General features: G+C 47.9%; 3 protein-coding genes across 4 annotated transcripts; 2 read left to right on the forward strand and 1 right to left on the reverse strand.

Moving 5' to 3' along the window:
- Nucleotides 1–2,106: 2,106 nt before the first annotated feature.
- On the reverse strand, nucleotides 2,107–11,078 carry LOC136049571 (transcription factor HES-5-like). Of its 2 annotated transcripts, none has more exons than XM_065737913.1 (3): nucleotides 10,943–11,078; nucleotides 2,619–2,799; nucleotides 2,107–2,498 (listed from the first exon to the last, which is right to left on the reverse strand). In XM_065737913.1, the coding sequence occupies exons 2-3, from the start codon at nucleotides 2,773–2,775 to the stop codon at nucleotides 2,257–2,259; spliced, it is 399 nt and encodes a 132-aa protein (XP_065593985.1). In that variant the 5' UTR covers nucleotides 2,776–2,799; nucleotides 10,943–11,078; the 3' UTR covers nucleotides 2,107–2,256. The 2 variants fall into 2 exon arrangements, with proteins under 2 accessions (XP_065593985.1, XP_065593984.1); XM_065737912.1 differs by lacking the exon at nucleotides 10,943–11,078 and adding an exon at nucleotides 2,956–3,382.
- Nucleotides 11,079–12,142: 1,064 nt separating this feature from the next.
- LOC136049488 (transcription factor HES-5-like) lies at nucleotides 12,143–13,229 on the forward strand. The gene is made up of 3 exons (XM_065737786.1): nucleotides 12,143–12,265; nucleotides 12,581–12,761; nucleotides 12,964–13,229. The coding sequence occupies exons 1-3, from the start codon at nucleotides 12,143–12,145 to the stop codon at nucleotides 13,227–13,229; spliced, it is 570 nt and encodes a 189-aa protein (XP_065593858.1).
- A 5,977-nt stretch (nucleotides 13,230–19,206) lies between these two features.
- LOC136049489 (transcription factor HES-5-like) lies at nucleotides 19,207–19,949 on the forward strand. The gene is made up of 3 exons (XM_065737787.1): nucleotides 19,207–19,260; nucleotides 19,385–19,550; nucleotides 19,651–19,949. The coding sequence occupies exons 1-3, from the start codon at nucleotides 19,207–19,209 to the stop codon at nucleotides 19,902–19,904; spliced, it is 474 nt and encodes a 157-aa protein (XP_065593859.1). The 3' UTR covers nucleotides 19,905–19,949.
- The last annotated feature ends 927 nt before the right edge of the window (nucleotides 19,950–20,876 follow it).

Here is a 20,876-nt window from a genome sequence, read left to right on the forward strand (position 1 = left end):
AACAAGGGCTACGATACTGTATGTTGACATGCCCAATGTTCCGGAGCTTTCACTGCTGAAATGGGGTTTGTGCACTCCAAGAAGCAACAAGATGCATCTCTGAAACCTGTAGAGCTTTCACACACAAAGTACTTACCCACACATTCGCCCTACTCAGACCAATAGGACCTATCAGCCACTCACAAACAGCACTGTGTTTGTCATCTGTAGTAGTTTCCAGGCTAAGCCACATCCAGCATGTCTGTATCTTCCCTCTTTAGTGAACAGTCCACTGCAGCCACCAACACCCCTCGCCCATGGCACCCCAACAGCTGAGCCAGCCAGCACCTAACGGACAGAAACTGCAGAAAATACTTCATCCTAGCGGAAAAAATTCTGCTCACAGAGGCGTTCAGCTGCGGAGCTGATTCCAGTTTGTATTTCTAGCTATTCAGAGCTTTGTTATCAAACCTAGACAAATTCGGAACCCACGTTTACCGGAATGGGGAAATGAAGTTTTCCCTTCTCCCATGCTGCCACCTGGTGGCAAATGAGGCTCCAGCACAGCGCAACGACGCCTCGTGTGCTCGTACAGGGACTGCCAACTCCAGAGAATGAGAGCAGGGGACGACACCGGGCAGCAACCCCTGCTGCACCCCCACAGCCCACACTGAGCTAAAAAGCGCTGACAGGATAAGGTAGCGATAGCACGTGGCAGAACGAACCATTCCTGGTCATAACAGATGAAAACCTGCACCAGCAGGGAGCCTGAGATTTCTGGCTAACATAACTGGATAACAGATTTCCAGCCAGAACTCCACCTGCTGTCACAAACAAACTGCAGAATTACATTCATCGCTTCTCAAAGTCCTTCACAGGGCTTGCATAGGCACAGCTTTATTACCATGATCAGTACTGATGCCACACATTCTGCACTAAGCTGTTTCCAGCTGTGGGGCAGCCTGTGGATGTTTCCTGTTGTGAAACACCGCTGTTTCAGAAGCATCTGTGTTCCACACTCTGAGCTCTCAGAGAAGAAATTAGAAGGCATTAGAGGACGCACAGCACTGATGTGATCACGGCTGTTTCCTGTCAGTGTCAGGTGAGAGAAGTGCAGGACAGACTCAGATCCCAGCTGATGGTTGGGTTCGAGTGGCCCAGGTGAGCTTTTGGGAGGGGCAGAGCCTAAGGAGGAGCTCTATATGATTCAGCTAAGAGAACATGCAAGTAACAATTGCTTACCTCCTGGGGGTGAAGGTGTAAGGCAGTCGTGTGATGGGAGTCATGAGAATACACAGACACGAAGGGGAGCTCCTTCAGCTTTAAAAAATACCAAACTTCTTTAAGTCTGACGTGTGAGTGCTTCTCAGGGACCCACATGGCTACATATCCCAGAGAAGAGAGGACCCAGAGGAAAGCTGCACACAGATGCATTTTATTTCTCTACAAACACAGAGACGCATACACAGTATGCACGTAAGCCGCAGGGCTGTCCCAGCAATGGGAGAAACACTATCCACCATGAATTACACCACTTAATACAGACAAAAAGTCATTATTATAATGAAGATGCTAGAAAAAGCATAACTTACACCCAAAATATATAACATTGACCAAACGAGCAGTTTATCTACTCTTTTCTTTAACATAAAGCAGTAACACGTTATTTTTCTAAATCGAAAAAGCAGCAAAATAGTAGAAATATTCCACATAGTTTCCTAGCTTCAGTTCATCCATCACGCTTTATGTACTAGGACTATCAAAGAAGAAGAATCCAGGACAAAGCAAACATCACCTTCGACACTGTACACGTTATGAGCAAATGGGAGGCTGTGGAGTTTAATTACGTGTGCATGAACCGAAGTTGCACATTTATCCTCCAGAATGACTGAGCAAACCAGTCAAACCAGAGCAAAGCCAATGGCCCTTACATGCAATATCAGTGAAATTCTCCTACTGCAATTCTTGCCCATCACAAACGTAACTTTACAAAAATACCCTCCTTCACTTGGAAGACATTTGCCCCTAGACTGGGCAACACACTGCGTGCTGCATCACCAGCACCCACACAGCTTCAATACCACACAACAGAATGCCTGAGCTTTTGCCAAAGGATCCCTTAAAGTCAAAAGCAGGCCATTCTTTTCACACATAAATAAAATATATGGGGAAATAATGCACCCTACAGAAGAGAGGATCAGTGCTGGACTATCAGATGCAGTCAGATTCTTCCTCTGGACTCTAAAAGGCAAAGGTTCACAAAGAGAGCTTCCCTGACTACCAGGGCCTCCAGAGAGTAACAGTGGCTTTTGGCGATGCTTGCTTCAGGGTGCAGGGCTTGCTGGGGGAAAAGGAGAGCTCTGGAGCAGCTGACTGGCTCTTCTGGAAGTGACTTAGCAGCTTGGTCTGTGTTTCAGTTCGCACTTTATGAAGAGAGAGGAAATGGAAAGCTTCTTGCAAACACCGAGAATAGCCCTCTCTGAAGTCAAACTGAGAGCTTTTATGGAAGGATCCTGAAGCTAAGGAAGGGAAGAGAGAGGGGGAAAAAAAAGTAGTTTAGAGCAATTGTTCATGGCTAGAGATTCACAAACTGTAAACCTTTATGGTAAACTAGAGGCAGAAGTAAACTTGATACTCACTCTTCATTTGCAGCTGGCTCTGCTGCTTCAGGTAGCTGACAGTCATCTCCAGGATGTCGGCTTTCTCCAGCTTGGAGTTGGGTTGGTGTCTCTGGAACTCCTTCTCCAGGAGCAGCTTCAGCTGCTCGATGCTGCTGTTAATCCGGTCACGGCGCATCTTCTCCACCACTGGCTTCCTGAGCTGTAAAAAGCAAAGGGAAAGAGACTCGCTTTAGATCTCCTCTCTGTCATTTCACACTGTTCCTAAACAATGTGGACCAGTTCCTCAGCTTTCAGAAACTGCCATGAGAACAGCTGAGAGCATGGCTCCAAGCTGCCTCACTGAGTCTGGACTTACTTTGTTTTTCTCCTTTGGTGTCAGCAGGTTGTCAGGCTCCATGAAAACAGCGCTGGGAGCCATCTGTCCCGAGAGGGATGTCTCAGAGTGGAAGTCCAGGAGAAATGTGTTGCTGGAAGCTGCCTCTGCCCTGTATTTATACTTTGCAGCCTTCCTGAGAGTCTGTGGGTCTGCAGCTTGGTGGAGTTTCCCACACTCTATGGCCAATCAGAGAGATAGGCAGCACAATAGGAGAAGCATCTATTCTTGCATGCTCCAGTGCCAGTGAATAGCCCGGGGATAATGACCTTCCCCCAGATGAGCAGGTGGGGAGTGCGTGGTACGTGAAAGCCAGGGATCAGAATTACGTGTCAGAAGCTGGGAAAGAGCTGGCCTTCAATGGGCAAAGGCTGCTGACTAATGCCTGAGATCAATGGCATTCCCAGCACAGGCCGTGGGCCACGGGTGTGGAGGAAGGAGGAGGGCAGCCCCGTGCGGGCTGCGTGGGGCCACACTGCTCCCGGGGCTGCAGGAGGCACACGCTGAAGCGTGCACTGATGCACATGCACACACGAGCAGCTCCTGGCTTCCTGAGATGAAGAGCACAATGTCTTTAAGGCAGTATGCCTTGTCCTCAAAGTAAGCCACAGGCACACTAGTTCTGCCCGAGTGAAACAGAAAACAGCTTTTTCAGCTTGCCTCACTGCAAAGAAATATCTTTAAATGGGAGTACACACAGTTATCTAGAAAAGTTCCTATTTTGATTACTGTTCTCTTTCCTTGAGATCTTATGCACCTCTTTGGAGTGCTCTCAAGCCCTGTCACAAGCACTCACTGTTGTTTTCAAATATCTGCAAGATCAATCCAAGAGAAATATCTGAATCTGGGGATCAGCTCAGTCTCATACTGCTTTCATTTGGTCAGTGCACAAAGGAGTTCAAAACAAATTCACAGAGCCCATAAAATTGTTAGAAATCAAGATTCTGATTCCTCACTATTTTCTTCTGCAAAGTCTCTGTTCAGAAAGAGTTAACTGTGTTGTTATTTGCATCCTATAAACAAATGCCTTATTTATGAGCTCCAGCCACACACAAACAGCCACAGGGAATGGCAGCAGAGCGTTTTCTGCATTCTCTACACACACACCCAAGACCTGCACGGAGAAGAGCTGCAGAAGGGCAGAGCAGGCCACGAGCCATGCACCTGAGCTCTGCCAGCCCTGGATTCACACCAGGTGTGCACTGCAATCACATGAGTTCAGCTCCCTTTTCTGAGAGCTTCAATGCAAGGACCTACATGGGAGTGGGAATTGTCAGACAAATTACAATAAAGTAATGCCAGGGTTTATGTTTGGGGGTCTCTTGCTGAATCAGTGAGGGTACTACATAAATACTGTGTCTGCATTAATACTGTTTGTGTGTTCATCTATATACTGACACATATATATATATGATCATGCACGTACTTTAACGTGAATACATATACACACGTCTACATTTCTCTCTGACCCTGCAACTCATGTATTTGTTTGCCCAGGTAAGGCTTAAATGACCTCTTCCAGGATCTGCTGTTCCATCCCCATTGTACTGTTGCTGAATAGGCTCCCTTCTTTGCGTACAGAGCAGCAGCTGTTGGGCTCTGACTCTTTTATGTCAAGTTGTGGGAAAGTTTTTGTGACACCATTTCACATGTTCTCCTCAAAGCTTGTGGATTATCTCTGAGCTCATGTAATGCCACCTCTGAATCCAATCTTTCGCTCTGTGCATCCCTCTTGGGGAGATTCTCTGAAAGAGAAACTCCTGAGTACTAACTCATTTTTTGAGCTCATTAATCAAGTGCACAAAGAATAAATGTGGCAATGCTGTGATCAGGAGGGTCTGCTAGCAATTCTGCTAAAAACAGCCTCAGTTTCCCAGATTAATCCACCAGTAAACAGCCTTAAAAGCCAACATTTCCTCTTGCAGTGCAAGTTGCCCTAAGAGGCACTCCAGTTTTAGATTTACACAGGTGTTCAATGCCAGATACCTTCCCTGCAACCACCCCCAGCACAGAACTTTGAAACCTCACCTCAGGTTCTCAGGAGCCTCTGCATTATAGGGTTGCTGCACTGCAGGACTTTTATTCTGGGGGAGGATGTATGAACTTCCCATAGCACAGCAGATGTGTGACTTGGGTCACTTGGTCTGCCTTCGTCTTTCTTACCACATGAGTGAGCTCTGGCTGTGGTGGGGATCTGCTGTGTGCTGCTGAAGAAGTGAACATGAGAGAGGGCAGAAGAGCCCAGTGGGGCTGCTGCTGCCTGCACCAGGACTGCTGCTGCAGCCCCCTGCCTTACCTCACAGCTGCAACACGTGGCTCAAGTGAAAAGAGACTAAGAAAGCAATCATCATCATCATCATCATCCCTAGAGTAACGATAACAGAGTCTTTACACTAAGGATCATGAATTCTCAGTCACACACCTTTTAATACGATTCCAAACATACACAGTATTGGACAGAAAACTTACTAGGATCCCAAGATACTGGATCTGAATGTTTGAAATATGGCATGAGTAATGCCCCAGAACCTGTGCCAGATGTTAGCTCTGAAGGAAGACTTAAGGATGCTGCTGCTCTCCCAAGTCTTGATGCTCACTGCCCCCACTGCTTCTCTCCTGCTACGTGCTGCCCAGATGGCCTTTTGGGAGCAGGGTTTCCCACTGAACATAATGCAGAGGCAAGCACCGTTGCTAATGCAGTTTGTAGTCAGGCACACTTCCTTTGTGACAGGAATGAATATAGTTAAGAAATGGTGTGGGAAACTCAGAGGTACACCAACTTCCATGGCAGTATGTTAGAAAGTCATTGAGAATGCCAAAATGTTGGGAGCAATGGCTCAGAGAATGGCAAATGCAGCAAAATTTAGATTTCACAAGTGCTTTGTCCTAAAAATCATAGTAGGGTTACTAAGGTTAAAAAAATAGGACTGATCCAGGTTTTAGAACTATTTGGGTCCTCACTGAAGTCAACGGGAACTCTGGCCTCCACAAAGAGCAAAGCAGACTGCTGCATTCAGCCTGCAGGCTTTGTACCTCCAAAGCTCCTTTCTGATCTCTGTGTGCACAATTCCCTCTCCACCTACAAAGAAATTCATCCAAATTCTAACCAGCAGAATCTGAGCCTTAATTTTCCCCCTGTCAAATATCAGTACTGGAATCTGGTCTATTGTTCCCTATTTTGTTCCTCCACACATCACTTCACAGGTCATATGTATTAACGAAGTCATTCCCCATAGAATGACTGGTATAAAATCTGAGCTAATTTTCATAGTAGTCAAGCTCCCAGCAAGCACCAGCAAGACATCTGCACAAAAGCAAGCATCAACTCTTCAGGCAAAATAAGGCCTGGGTGATCTGTACCTCAAGGTACAGATCTTCATGGTCCAGAAGAACCATCTTTTGCTCTTAGTGCTGTGCAGCAAAGAGATGCAAAAATGCAAAGCTTCGGTGATGGGTGCCTGAATGGGGCCTATACTGGTGGTGTTTTAAAGCTCAGTATTTCCAAGCTTGTTCAAGGAATGGCACTGAGTGCCAGGTGGAGCTAGGGAGCAGTGCCCTGCTGTACCAGTACAGGTGATGTGCTGTACTTTCTTTTTTCGATCATTGTGGCAAACTTTTATCAAGCACAAGCCAGTCTTTTATAAGGAGGCAAAAAAGAATATGTGGGTCAGAACTCTTAGTGCAGGTCAAAACCACATCTGCTGCCTTCAGAGAGACAATTCCCTTTGACCTTACTGGTGGAAGAGCAAGGTTCTGCTCCTGCAGCTCATTCCTCAGCCATTTCCTTTCAGCTCTTCCCCACTCCACTGTTTGGCAGTCCCCGTTCGGAGCTGTCACAATTTCTGTTTCTCTGCATGGCTTTCTTCACTTTCTTCCTTTTACTCAGACCTAATTTTCCCCTTCAAGCAGGATTTTATAATCTGATTTTTCGTTCTCTTACTCTTTTTCCCGTCTGTCACAGGCAGATGTGGTCTGAGGACAGGAGTGCCTTACAGCCACTCAGACTGTGTGAGTTTGGAGTCCCTTCCAGTTTCCCACACTGCTCTCCCATTCACTGCATTCAGGCAGAGGATAAAGGAAGTGTGCCATGCTACAAGCTGAATTAGAAATGGTGTTTGACTTCCTTTTGTACTTCACAGAAACCTTGCTCTGGGTAGACCATCTGCATAGCACTCACAGTGGAGAAAACCATTGATCAAGGCCTGTCAGCCCAGCTGGGGGAACTTGGGAAAGTAATTCCTTGTGCCACTTCAGTTCTTTAGGGCTTAACATCTGGCTGCAGGGGGAGGCGACAGTTGATGGTTTAACAGTCGTGCTTCCTTTCAAGTTTGGGATGCTGTTTTGATCCCCTATAAGCCTTTCTGAAATCCAGTTTTTAATAACATGGAAAGCATCCACAAGACCAGGAATAATGCACTGGCTTTACATTTTCAAAGCGCTTTACAAATAACAACTAATGAATTCTCAGCAACCTCCTCTGCGAGTTAAGAATGTATTATTAGAAAAGTTTTTTACAAAGGCAGAAAATGAGACAGAAAGGAGAAACCAAAATTGCAGTATTTCAGATAGCCTACTGGCTGCAGTCCATTCAAGACTTTTGTTCTGCAAAGATGCTCAGAGCCCACTTTTGTTTTAACTGGCTTTATTATCTCTGAATAGCTGCCAGCTCCCCATCCTATGGGAGAACAGGGATTACCTGCATGGACCACACTTGGAGCAGTGCCCCTCCTAGTTCAGCAGATGCTAAAGTCCTTTGCACTCAAGTTCAGTAGTGGCTTTTGCTAATGTGATTCAGTACAATGTATTCAAGCTGACAAAAGAGCTGAAAAGGAAAATGTACCCAAATGCTCAATCAGGAAATAGTTAATGATCAAATCAACAGAAATTGACTTGATCTCTCTGGAAAGTAAATCAAGATTTAATTTGTTTATTCATGCTCCTAGGGACTCACCAAAATCTCAGTGTTGAACTGCAGCTGTCCCCAGTCCTAGCACAGAGCTGTCTGTCAGCACCACCTAGTTCATCCAGCTGCATCCCAGCAGTTACAGCTATTCTGGGACTGAGACTCCTCAAAAGGGACAATACACTGTGCCCTGAATTACATCGACTCTTTGTAAGAAGCTGAAGAGTTTATAAGAGAATTTCAGGTCCTTGGCAGCTGGGCTGGATAAACCAAGGCTTAGAAATGCAGAAGGATCCATACTGCTGCAGTGAACAAAATCCAGTGCTGCCTGTCTGTGGCTGCAGTGTTACATGCTGACCACTGTTCACAGTAAAAGGTGTCTGGACATACAGACCCCAGCAGCAGCTCTTGGGGCTCCACACCTGATTCGTGCCCACAGCCTGCAAATGCTCATGGGCACAAGTGCATGCTGCCAGCTACACAAGGTGGTGTTCTGCAGGTCCCAGTCCTATTCACAATCCTCTCTACACTGTCTTTTCTTTAGGGTGAGGCCCTTCTTGTTGCACAAGATTCCCTTGACTCTGAACTCTGACAATGTGCCTTGCACAATGATACGATGGTGAGGGCATCCAACTCTACCTTATGAGCTCTTAGTTCCTGCATGTGTCCCTCTGCCATGCTTCTCAGCTACAAAGTGGGCTACCTCACTTTTGCAAAAGCCCTGCCAGGCAGACATGTCTTCATCCTGCTGCCAATTCAACATGTCCAATACATATCTCAGCCTGCAAAATGCACCTGGTGCCAAGGTTGGAGCCAGCTCTGAGCTCCAAGACATTTACTTGACACAAGCCCATTTCATTCACAGCATGGCAGCAGACAGCCACCAGCAGAGGAACTACGTGCCCTGGCTGGGCTCGAGGGAAGGGGATGCCACACCAGGGAGAAATCCACTGGAGCACAAGGAAGAATCAGCTTCACTTTTCACATTTGTTCTTGAGGTAGGGAACGATCACATGGATACCAGGAAGGTGTGTGGCTATCACCTGCCTCACCACTCCCCTTCCTAGAGTTGAGTGATTAATTAAGCACTCTTCCTGAGATGGGAACCACTGCATTCCTGAGATCATAGCTAACAGAGCACTAATGGAGTAACTACAGAGCAAGGTGTAGCTGAGTCCCCTGATAAAGACAGAAGGATAGGCTATTTTCTGTGACTGTTTTATAAGGGTTGCTGAAGGAGGGTGGTAAACACGTAATATGGTGGCTCCCCCCAAGCCTGCTCCCAGGGCAATGTGTTCCTTTGAGACATAATTGATTCCTGCCATCAGGCACCAGCCTGCTCTCCCCCAGGGTCAGCGCTTTCCCACATCCAACCCCATTATCCCACAGACCATGCCTTTTGTACAACACACTCCAGCTATTCATGTGCAAAGCAGCTGTAATCCCCAGACCTTTCAGAGTCAATATACCAGGAAATAATAAATCCCTCTTGTGCACTCTTGAATATGCTGAGAGGTGACTTGTGGGAATTTCAGTTGGGCAGAAAAATAATAAATTCTTAATTTTTAATTATTTTTAATACTCATTGTAGAAAGACTATGTCATTGGGTGTCTGACTATTTCAGCATCAGCCACACAAGCAGCTACAGAAATTGCTTTTGCCTCTAACAACCCTGAAAATGCAGATCACGTTTTGTCAAATGTTTCTTAATGATAAAAGCCAACTTATGCACCAGGGAATAGCCATACATTAAGTTCAGGGTCTAAGGAAAACCTAATTTAAGAGGTTAAACATGTAAAGAATGTATTTTACCATAATTAAAGACATTTTTTGCCATGGCTCTAATGTCTAAAGAAGGTATGATAATGAAACATTGGTATTCCACTCAAACACAGTACCCTGTGGTGCAAACCTGTGCCCCGCATGCTCCTGCCTGCAGAGAGTCCACAGAACAGTTCCCTTTTCACTTTGCTCTCACAGGCGTTTGGCAGGATCCCCAAGCAATGCCTCTTCTGACAATGCCAGGAAAGGCTCTCTAGCACCCACCACAGTTCCTAACAGGGCTCTGTCGAAACGTCCAGTAGCACTGCTCCTATTTCCCAAGGGAGCACCCCGAGGCACAGCATAGCAGAGCAACCAGCCAGGGCTGCAGCTGAGCTCAGTACTCCTGCAGCCACCCAAGTGTGATCCAGCATCCCCACCCCCCTGCCCCACGTTGCCCCTTTCTCCTGGTAAACAGATTCCTGAGTAAGTGCAGCCTGCATGGCAAAACACGGGCTTTTCAGCCTTACTCAGTGAAAAAGCTGTGTGAGTTCATAGTGCCCTGACAGAAGCACAGGCTCCACAAAGGAGTTATTAGCACCAGGCTGTGTGGGTTTGAATTTCTCTGCGTTTCCCATACTTTTCCCCTATTGATAACATTTCTTGTAGGGACAATAGAAGTGTGCCTTGCAACTACTCACAACATTAGTGATGGTGCTTGAACCTGAATGATTTAAAGGGAAAGAATCCAACTCCCAAAAGACCATCTGGCTATCAGCTATAAGACAGCAATAAAGGTCAGGCCTGCTTCCCAGGAGTCAGGAAAAAGATGTCCTCTGACACTGAGGAGTCTCCTAAATCTAACCAGCTTGGTACGTGCCTACCTGTCACCTCCTAGCTTCAAGGCCTGACACCAGTGCTCACTTGCTAAAAGGGAGAATGCAGGGCACCAAGTTTTGGAGGAAATACAATCAAAGGCTAAAGAAGAAAGGGCAACATCTAATGACAGCTGGCAAAAGCTATGGCATGGTCTCTGAGCTGTATCTTATCTTGTACCACAATCCTTTGACCAGTTCAAAGTGTTCATGAGATGACTTGTCTCCTGGCTTTCCCACAACACAGGAATAAAGGGCTCTGAAGACAACATCTGCCCTTAACAAAGAGCTAAGCCCATTCAGGCCCTTACAATGAAAACCATGAAGCTGGCTATTTCAGTGACACTTCCTTCCATCCTGTCAACTCCTCGTCAAACTTGGGCTTCGTTTAAGGATTTCCAAATAATAAGTTGTCCTTGGTTGTCTTACCTCACCTCACTGTTTCCACTTCCAGATCCTCAGGTGTATTCCATGCACAAGTGGCACGCTGCGAGATGAGCACACCTCTGTCCCCTGCAGGTCAGCTTTGCTCCAGCAGCTTTTGACTGTTTTCAGTGCTGCCTCAATACACACTGCAATCAGACAAAATCAGAGTTGAATTAAAGCATCCACAAAGATTCGTTCACTTTCTTGCCTTTGCCACAAAGGAACACTTGCTTATTTTTTTAGTGAAATGTTTCATGCACATAAAAGCAAGTAGCACTACCTCCATTTTCCAAAAGAGAAATAATGATATGGTAAAGACCACACAGCAGGGCAGCACTGTGCTGGTTGAGCTCTCTTGGCAGGTCCAGCCCACTGCAAGGCAGGGGATGATCCTGGGTGTGATGAGAAGATGACATGCCACAAATCCCAGGAGAACTGGAGATAGGCTTCAGGTACTCAATCCCCTGGACAACCTATCTCTGCCTTCTCAAGCTTGGGGCTTTGGGACTGAACTTTAGAAAGAGACAGACTTTACGATTTCCATTGGATTCCTATTCCCTCTTTATTCAGCTATCCACCATCCTACCACCTGACTTCAGCCTCCCCAAAGCATTTAGACATGCCAGGCCAACACACTCATTGTTTCACACTGATAACACATCAGCTCACGCATGACTGCAGGAAAAATAAAAAAAGTGCAGTGACTGCATGGGCAAGTACAAACGTGCACACATGTCCCAGCAAACTGCAGCTAGGAGGCTGGCTGGGAAGTGTGCCCTTCAGAAAGAGTAGTGAGATGTCCCTGGTGCTGTTGATTTGTACCCTCAAAGCGTTCCCTGCTTTCTTGTCCTACCTTCCCCCAGAAGCGTGCCTCCTCCACGCCACACATGTGACTGGCACATGCAGGGACTCAGGAACACCACTGAGCACAGACAAGCAGCTGGAGGGTCAGTGTTTTCCCAGATCCCTGGGCAGCAGAGCCAGGCTGCACACTCCACCAGTCGGTGTGGGCAGAAGGTTATTCTCCCCAGGGCATTTAGGATCAATCCACCGTGCACTGATGGATGCTTCCCCCATTGTGCAGCTGCGTGCCTGGATTGGCTGAATGGCTGTGGGAAACACCAGCAACCTCCAGACTCACATATCTGCTAAATGCTTCAGTGTATAAATAGAGGTGGTCGGACACTGCCAGAGCACAGCCTCATGCTCAGCACAGCAGCCCACGTGGACAGGCTGCACCCAGGGCTGACAGCACCTGGGATGGCTCCCAGTAATGCCCTCATGATCCACACGGATGAGAAACTGGTGCCAAAAGAGAAGAATAAAGTAAGTAGAACCCCTGACAGGATCATACTGGTCAGGACTGGTCTGCACCCTGTGCAAGGCACTGCCTCTTTCAAACATGCATTACATGGGAAAAGATAAGAGAAGGAGGGAGAAGATGACCTTGGGGAATACAAATGGGAGGCAGCAAAGGAGATATTTTTTAAATGAATATGAGCGGGCAGCAGGTAGGCAGCATGGCAAAGATCTCCCACCAAAAGAAAGCGTCCTTGAACTTTGTGTGTATCGGGAACGGTCAGAAGGCAAAGCAGGTCAAGCCCCAGAAAATCTCTAATAAGTGCACCATTTCTTTTACAGCTCAGGAAGCCAGTGGTGGAGAAGATGCGCCGTGACCGGATTAACAGCAGCATCGAGCAGCTGAAGCTGCTCCTGGAGAAGGAGTTCCAGAGACACCAACCCAACTCCAAGCTGGAGAAAGCCGACATCCTGGAGGTGGCCGTCAGCTACCTGAAGCAGCAGAGCCAGCTGCAGGAGCCAGGTGAGCACACAGCACCATCCCATCACGTGCTCCCATGGGCCTCTGCTGTCCCAGAGATCGCTGGGATGCCTCACCCCACACCCAGGCCCACGATCAAGGCTCATGGACTCAGGCTACTGACAGAAGTTTCAAGCATGAGTCGCCACTGTCCCGTGCTTTGATAATGATCTTACTCTATTTGCTTTTTTCTTTCTTTTTCAAGCATTCATTCACATGAACCCAGAGCAGGACTTCAACAGTGGATACCTGCGGTGCTTAAAGGAAGCGATGCATTTTCTATCCTACTGTGAACCCAAGAAGGAAACTCAGGCCCAGCTGATCAAGCATTTCTGCAGAGCTCAGATGGGTGCAGACGTCACGCGCTCTCCTGCCACGCGCAGTGCTCCTCGGTCACCCTGTGCACTTGCCAGAAAGCAGCCTGCCCAGAAAACTGCAGCAGTGGCTCACACCATCTGGAGACCCTGGTAGACCTGCAGATGAACTTTGCTTTATTCCTATGTTTTGCTTAAAAATATATATTTATATAGAGAGAGAGGAACTTGCAATTTAATAATCCCTCTTCGAAGTAGGAAACATTGCTTTCCAAAGGTGGGAGGGGGAAGGCTTTGTTTTTCTGTTATGAGAAATGAAGGTTGCTAAGTCGTTTCCCTTCACAGTGAAGGATTGTGTATTTGTAGCAAATCTGCTGCTCCTGCCCGGGGCTCTAAGCCAAGGACGGGGCCAAGCTCTGCAGCAACCTGGAGCGACCGCCCTTCACCTCCACCTCGCCTCTCCTGGCTGCAAAGCTGCCGAGGGAAATCTTTCCATGAACTCCCTGGGTCATTGGTTCAAGTGCTGCAGTGTGGGCAGACAATGTCCTGACCTTCCTAAAGAAGGAGCACTTCTGAGAATGTACTTTGTATCATAAAGAGAGCACTGAGCTCTCCTTCTGAGTGAAAGTGTTATTCAGAAACAAGGATGCTTCTGAAGTTCCTATGCTATTCACAGCGCAATTTCTTACAGATCATTATTATGATAACAGAGTAGGGAAAATTCTCTAAATATCCTGTGTGTGCTGCTCTCCATGGAGGGATAATTGGTGCCTTTTGTAAAGGAAATACCTGTAATGTATTTTGGGTGAGGGTGGGGGGGGAGGGAGGCGATCAGTACTGTACAAAGCATTTCACTGAACATGCTAAAGAGCTTAAGAAGCTTTTATAAAGTTCTGATGTATTCATTCTCTGTGATGCTCAACTTCAGTGTCTTTGCTGTACAATACAATAAAAAATGGTTTTAGTTCTTAATCCTTTGGTTTTCAACGATCAAAATGGATAATGCTCTGCAACTCAACATTGCACACAGACCCCTGCAGTGGGGAAGCAAGCAGAGATGCCATTTCCGAGCCCTTCATTCCAGGACATAGTTTCTATCTGTGATGTACACTTGGCAGAGCAGGATTTCAGATCCTGCAGAGAAGCATCTCCAGGAAAAGTGATCAGAACCAAAACTGGAGGTGAAAGGGAAGGGGCAAACTGAGTGGTGTAGCCCCAGATACCTAAGAGCAACCTATCCAGACCACAGCAAATCACTTATCTCACAACCAGATTATTTCCCCCTCATTCCTCATGAATTTGCTCACCAATCTGAGCTTGGTCCCTTGCTTTCTGTCCTATTAAGAGGTGCTAACACACAAAACTATGGCTAAAAGGCCATATCATTTGACAGCAATCAAAAATTAAAACAGCACTTCCTCTCCTAAATCATTTCCCCCTAATTTGACTTATTTTTTTTTCCCTGACACCTACCTAGGGTCCAAAGCACACCAAGAATGAGGTCTGGTGCCTCAGGAGCTAAGAAACTCCCCCAGGCTTCAGAGTGCCCCCTAGCCTCCTGTGGAAGAGACACTTTCTCTGCCAGCTCTCTTTTACATGGTCCTCCCTTGTTTTTTTTCACCCCAGCTCAATTCAGAGCACAAATCTGGTATATCCTCTTACAGGAGATTTACACGAGGCTGCCTACGTGCCCTGCACCAGCTGGGCGACCTGAGCTAAGTGGGATTTGCAGAGGCACAGTGCCTGCATGCAGCCTCAGCTCCAGCCCTGAGCATGGACCACACGGTTCCTCGCTCCTGAGCAGGATGAGAGCTGCACATGCCCTCCTCCCACACAGCCAAAGAGAGGCTGGGCATGGTGAGCAAGCAAAAAGGGGTCGAGAGGGTATTTGTAGAAGCAGGAAGAAAGGTGTGAGAAAGGGATCCTAAAGCCACCCTTGAGCACTGTAACACCAGCAGCATCACCTAAACGCAGCACTGCCCACAACATTCACTCTCTTCTCCTTAGCACAGTTCGCATTCCTCATATGGTTGGGACTCTTCACTTTTTTTTTCCTTCTCTTCCAACTAAAATTACCCTGCCTACTAATAAGTTCACAACATGATGATTTAACCACAATAAAACACTGATTTGGATATATGATAGAACCCTCTTATTCTATCAGATATAATAATAGCACAAAATTCCATTGGCCAACACCCCCACCTCCCACCAGACTTCCTGGGAGGGATGCCCTTGAAAAAAGTGCATTTTTTGTTTTTATTTCTTAAGTACACTTCTTTACACTAAAACCTACAATAGTCACGCTTGTCCAGTGGCTGCTTATTTAAGGGTCAAACTCAGATTGTCCAACTGTTTGCAAGCCCTGCTACGTGCACCTGGCTGGTACCTGACCTGTGATGGACCCCTGGCCACCTCGACACACCACAACCTTGTGCTGTACCTCATTATGGCTGCACGGCCTTCAACCAGAACACACAAGCCAGGTGAGTGCTGTTGGATCATCCACCTGCTAACCATGCACAAGATGGGTTTCTGGCACCGTTCTGCAATTCACCAGGGCTGATAGCAGTGCTGAGGCAGATCTGTCTTTCCTAACGAGGCACTCAGTAATTCAGAGGAGATATTCTTAGCTTTACTGGTTGCTTAGTGATGTTGAAAGTCACCACCTCGCTGCGCTCAACCTGCCTTTCTCAATTAGTACAAGCCTCTGCATCCCAACGACACTCAAGCTGTTCATCCACGCCTGTGTATTTTTAAACCACACCCAATTAAGGCAGGGACCAGCCAGGGGCTGGGGCAGCTCAGCCCCACTGCCTGCAGTGAGCTCGTGCTGGGCAGCGTGAGGAAGGCGGCCCAGGGTCCATGCTGGGTGTGAGTGCAGTGCTCCTGCTCCCTGCCAGCCAGGGGCTCACCGCTGCAGCTTCACCTCCCCAATTACTGGTGAGCGAAAAGCCAGACCTCTGGCTTCACCCTTCCCAGCAAAGCAAAGGTTATGTTTACAATTTATTAATTATTATCACTTATAATAATTGAATGCAAAGCTTCTTATCGCTCCTCTGTCCCCTGGGGTTATGCTCCCCTGCCCCAACACATTCCTGCCCCTCGGGAAGATGTTGTTTATTATGCTGATCCCACAGCCCAGGAATACTCTCTTGACAAAGCCCCTATTAACCTCAGAGTGTGGGCCTGAGTTTCTCGGAGTTTCCCACACTTTCTTCCCCATTTATGACATTCAAAGGGACCACAAAGGAAGCGTGCCTCACAACAGCCCGCATTAGTGACGCTCTCTGGCTGCGCATTGTGGTGACCAGCAATTCCTGTCCTGATAGGCCATCTGGAGTGCTATTTTCCCAAGGAGCACATTGATCGATCAGTATTATGTGAGCCCTTTTAAAACTTGGGAACGTTATGCTCTTTGACACTAAATAGGTGTCTTGAGAGGGGGTGTCAGAAAGATTTTAAACCATTTAAGGAAGGCAAAAAAAAAAAAGTAATTATTTCTTTAAAAACACCATCAAAAGCATTTCTGAGTCGGGCTGACATGAATATAGGAGATGGTCTAAAACAAAGATGCTCTACAAGTGCTATGGAAAAGCAAGGTGTAAGCCCCCAAGCCCTGGGCACACAGCAGCACTCCAGCAGCACCAGCAGACCACCTGTCTGGATATGGATGAACTCATGGGAGGCTCTGAAGAGCGTTTGGGAGTGACAGAGGAACCACTAAGAAAGCAAGGCCCTGGGTCCACACAGCACATCACCCTCTGAGAAAAGGAATTACTGTGCCACATTCAGCCAGCTCTGTGCGTTTGGTAATTTGGGGGACACGTTTCCATTAATTCTGAGCCCTTCTGCCAGCCTTCCTCTGGCTCCACACAACAGAGCTGCACATCCCTGTCAGAGAGGGGAAGGACGGGATGAGGGCCTGGACCACCAACAGGTGTGAGAGGGACACACCAGGAGCTGAGCCCCAGCAGAGCAGGCTGCTCACAGAGGCTTTAGTACAGAGCAACCCACCTGCCTCCAGCACAGGAGTTTTTCCCTTACTGATGCATTTCCAGAGGGCACATCCCACATGGTCTGCACTCTAGGGATGCTCCAAGGAGGTCCTTAACCTGACATTCACGTGGGGAAGTATCTTGTTGCCAGTAAGTCTCCAGGCCTCAATAATCAACACAAACCTTAGGGGAAAAAAGAAAAAAATAAACCAAAGAGAGACTTGTTTCTCTTTGATTCATCCCGAGCTACCACGGTAGGTGAGGCAGATCTGCTGCCCTTTCAGGGGGAGGGAAGCTGGGGCTCAAGCAGCGGGGGCTGTTGTTTTGTGCACGCTGCAAGGCGGCTTGCCTGGTTCACCATTCAAATCAGATGGTGTGAGCCTGCAATTCCAAGGGTTTCTCACATTGCCCCATTCACGGTGTTAAACTGCCAACAAAAGAAGTGTGCCTCGGTGGGTCCTGAGCAGAAAGCTAACGCCTGCTGCACCATCTGCCCGCGCCGAGGAAGGGATAATGCTTTAATCAGCACGAGCTGGTTTAGCCCTTGGGAGCCATGGGACGTTGGCGATAGGATGGCATTATTTAAAACCACTCACTTCGTATCTCCAGAACTGAAAACTGGGTCACAGCTTCCTTCCCACCTCGCTGAGCCCTTTGCTGTCGGGCCTTCCTGCAGGCCACAGCCATCCCACAAGGGCCCAGAGCTGTCCCAGAACAGAGCAGGGAGCCCTGGCTGCAAGTAACAGTGCCAGCCACAAGCCGACACAATAATGCTGGGGACTGATTTCCAACAGGTCTCATGCTCTCTGCTCAGAGATAGCTTTTTGCCAACCATCAGCAGTGAGGGCAGGGAAGCAGCACGACTGCAGCTGGCACAGGAAGTGAAAGGTTTCCTCATCGGTTTTGAAAGGCTGGCAGAGGAAATGGAGAGGGCTTCCACAAACACTGTTGTAGTGAGAAACAGGTACTCAAACACTAACAGTGCCAGCCTGGCTTTGCTCCCTGTGCTCAGAGCCAGCCTTTGACCTTGCACATACAAGGGCACGACTGTCCTGCCAGCTCTGCATTGGATGGAGCTGGGGCAGCGGGCCCACGACCTGCAGCTGCCTGGAAAACATCTCAGAAAGCTTTAGCCCCAGATCCTGCTCCCTTCTGCTTTCTTTCCTTGCACAAGGTAAGTGTACTGAGAAAGCCCAGTGGGGAAGAGAGTCCCAGGGTATCCCAGCAGCCGTGCTTACATCCAGCAAATAGGGCAACACATGTAAGTTGATAGCGAGAACTGACCTTCCTCTACACCTCAGCTGTCTGTACAGGGAAACTACATTTAGGGGCTTCACTACCAAGGGAGCAGGGAACAGGGAGGCATCTGCACAGTGGCATGAAATCAAATAGGACACATTTGGGAAAGGCCTCATAATCATGACATGCCACAGGCTGCCATAGGAGAGCCCAGATTATCCAAACAAAGCAAGGAAGAGCGTTTAATACACCTTACAGAGGGACTTGATGCATTTGAACAGGGGAAAGGAAAACATTTCAAGCTAACAGCTTAGAGAAAGTTGTTTTAAGGGTTCTTCCCTTGATTTTAGTCAGTAGTTGTCTAAAAATTATCTGGTACTGTATTCATCTAAGCACAGTGAAAGGGTTTAGTCCCTCTAATTCTGCATCTTTTCCTTTTCAATCTCTCTTTTGGTCATAGGAACAGAGCATTATCTCTTCCTGGGATCAGACTTCTGCGCTTAATTTCAGCACAGCCTGGGAAAAGGCAGCACATTGAGATGTCGAGGTTCCCAACATCAGGCAGAAGTTGGATTATAATGATGGCAAACGCTTTCCCACGTTCTTACCCCAGCGCCCTCATGCCAGGCCCCATTGTGTCACACACTCCTCAGTCCACCTGCTCCTTTGGGAGCAGGGTATTATCCCCAGGCAATTCACAGTCAATTTACCATGCTGTAATAGATGCTGTCCCTATTGTCCCGGGGCACACATGGATTGGCTATCGACTGTGGGAAACTCAAAGTAGCTTTGGACACATACATTTGTATGCAGCTTCTGTGTATAAATAGAGGAACTCTGGGCTGCCTTCCCCACCGGCCAGGCAGCCAGCTTCGTGCTGACAGCAGCTCTCAGATAATGGCACCCAGCGCTCTCTCCCTGGAATTCCTGACACCCAAAGAGAAGAACAGAGTAAGTATCCACTCTGACTGCAAGGGCACACAGCTGAGAAGGGCTGAGCGTCTTTAGCAGTGGATGGCATAGAGATGGAAGGGGAAAAACTTGTCACTAACTGTCCTCCTGCTTTGTGTTACAGCTTAGGAAACCCATTGTAGAGAAACTGCGTCGCGACAGGATTAACAGCAGCATCGAGCAGCTGAAGGTGCTGCTGGAAAAGGAGTTCCAGAGACACCAACCCAACTCCAAGCTGGAGAAAGCCGACATCCTGGAGATGACTGTCAGCTACCTGAAATACAGCCGAGGTGAGCGCGTACCCTGACCCCACTTGCTGCTCTTGCTTTTTGGCACAACACCCATCTGAGTCTGCCTGCCTAACGCCTCTTTCCTCATCTCCTCTTTCAGCTTTTGCAGCCTCTGCCAAAAGCCTACAGCAGGATTACTGCCAAGGGTACGCCTGGTGCCTCAAAGAAGCTCTGCAATTCCTGTCTCTCCATTCAGCAAACACAGAAACTCAGATGAAGCTGATCTGCCATTTCCAGAGGTCGCAAGCAATGCCCAAGGACTCTGGTTCTCCTTCTGCACCCACTTCTACTCACCAGCCCTCTGCAAAACAAGCACCAGTGAAGCCCTCCTGCAACCTCTGGAGGCCTTGGTAGGCCAAGAGCACGCTCACCATCACATGGACCCTGGTGCATATTCCAGAGGAGACCATGACTTGCTACAGAAGTCCCCCTATTCCTCTCACCAGTAGGAGAAAAATGTTCTCCTTCTGCAGAGCGCAGTGGATGCTTGCTTCCCTTCTTCCAGAAGGACTGAGATGTCCCCACCACGTGGAGAGAAAGTTATTCTGAAGGAATGTGGGATGTAACCCTCCTGCTGGGAGGACCGAGTCGTCCAGAGACAAACTGCGACTGTTCTTAACCTTAGTGAGGTTGCATGGGTACATCTGTTGAGAAAGCTGTAACTTCTGAGATGTTCAGGTTAGCGTTTCCAGGTGTCTGCCCACAGCAGCCCCTCCTGCATCCTGCCCTGCTCAGGACCCCACACCACCTGCACCTGAGCCACAGGCTGCAGCTGGGGCTGGGCTAAGTGGACACACGTGAAAACCTAGCTGCCACCGGGTTCTATGATATTTGTAGTCAGTACTGAGCATGCTCTGAAAATGGTTAAACCATGACCCAAACTGCGTAGAGGAAATTCCTCGGGATGTCTTGCTCACAAAGTCAGAGTGCTGTTTGTGAGGTTCAGGATACGTACGCCTTTTATAAAGGCAAGAGCTCCTTCTCATGTCCTTATAGGAATGAAAGTTACGGCTGTGTTGTCGATTTTACATGAAATATTTATCGGCCTTTTATGAAAGGCGGTTGTACAAATTATATTTACTGTTCAGTACCCCTCACCGGGGAGAATGTAAACTCAGTGCCGTCCTTGGAGGATGTTATGATGTAAAGCGCGAGCTGCACCACTCGTGCTAGGAACCATCCTCAATTCAGGGGCTGCACAAACCTCCATCGAAACAAAAACGAATAAAACCTGAGTTCAGAAAGAAAGACTGCTTTTACTGAGTGTCCTGCAGGGCTGACATCCCTGCGGTCGCAAAGCTCGACCAGAAACACACAGCGCTGCTT

This window comes from Cyrtonyx montezumae, unplaced genomic scaffold (assembly GCF_038088225.1).
Source record: "Cyrtonyx montezumae isolate F1298 unplaced genomic scaffold, pur_monq_1.0 scaffold_21, whole genome shotgun sequence".
Taxonomy (NCBI): Eukaryota; Metazoa; Chordata; class Aves; order Galliformes; family Odontophoridae; genus Cyrtonyx; species Cyrtonyx montezumae.

Excerpts from the sequence above, each read along its gene's own strand:
- LOC136049488 (XM_065737786.1), top strand. The coding sequence starts at position 12,143 with ATGCTCAGCACAGCAGCCCACGTGGACAGGCTGCACCCAGGGCTGACA. Across the intron at positions 12,266-12,580 it reads TGCCAAAAGAGAAGAATAAA|CTCAGGAAGCCAGTGGTGGA; the intron begins GTAAGTAGAACC and ends TTTCTTTTACAG. Across the intron at positions 12,762-12,963 it reads GAGCCAGCTGCAGGAGCCAG|CATTCATTCACATGAACCCA; the intron begins GTGAGCACACAG and ends TTCTTTTTCAAG.
- LOC136049489 (XM_065737787.1), top strand. The coding sequence starts at position 19,207 with ATGGCACCCAGCGCTCTCTCCCTGGAATTCCTGACACCCAAAGAGAAG. Across the intron at positions 19,261-19,384 it reads CACCCAAAGAGAAGAACAGA|CTTAGGAAACCCATTGTAGA; the intron begins GTAAGTATCCAC and ends TTTGTGTTACAG. Across the intron at positions 19,551-19,650 it reads CTACCTGAAATACAGCCGAG|CTTTTGCAGCCTCTGCCAAA; the intron begins GTGAGCGCGTAC and ends CTCCTCTTTCAG.
- LOC136049571 (XM_065737912.1), bottom strand. The coding sequence starts at position 3,018 with ATGGCTCCCAGCGCTGTTTTCATGGAGCCTGACAACCTGCTGACACCA. Across the intron at positions 2,800-2,955 it reads CACCAAAGGAGAAAAACAAA|CTCAGGAAGCCAGTGGTGGA; the intron begins GTAAGTCCAGAC and ends TGCTTTTTACAG. Across the intron at positions 2,499-2,618 it reads GAGCCAGCTGCAAATGAAGA|CTTCAGGATCCTTCCATAAA; the intron begins GTGAGTATCAAG and ends TCCCTTCCTTAG.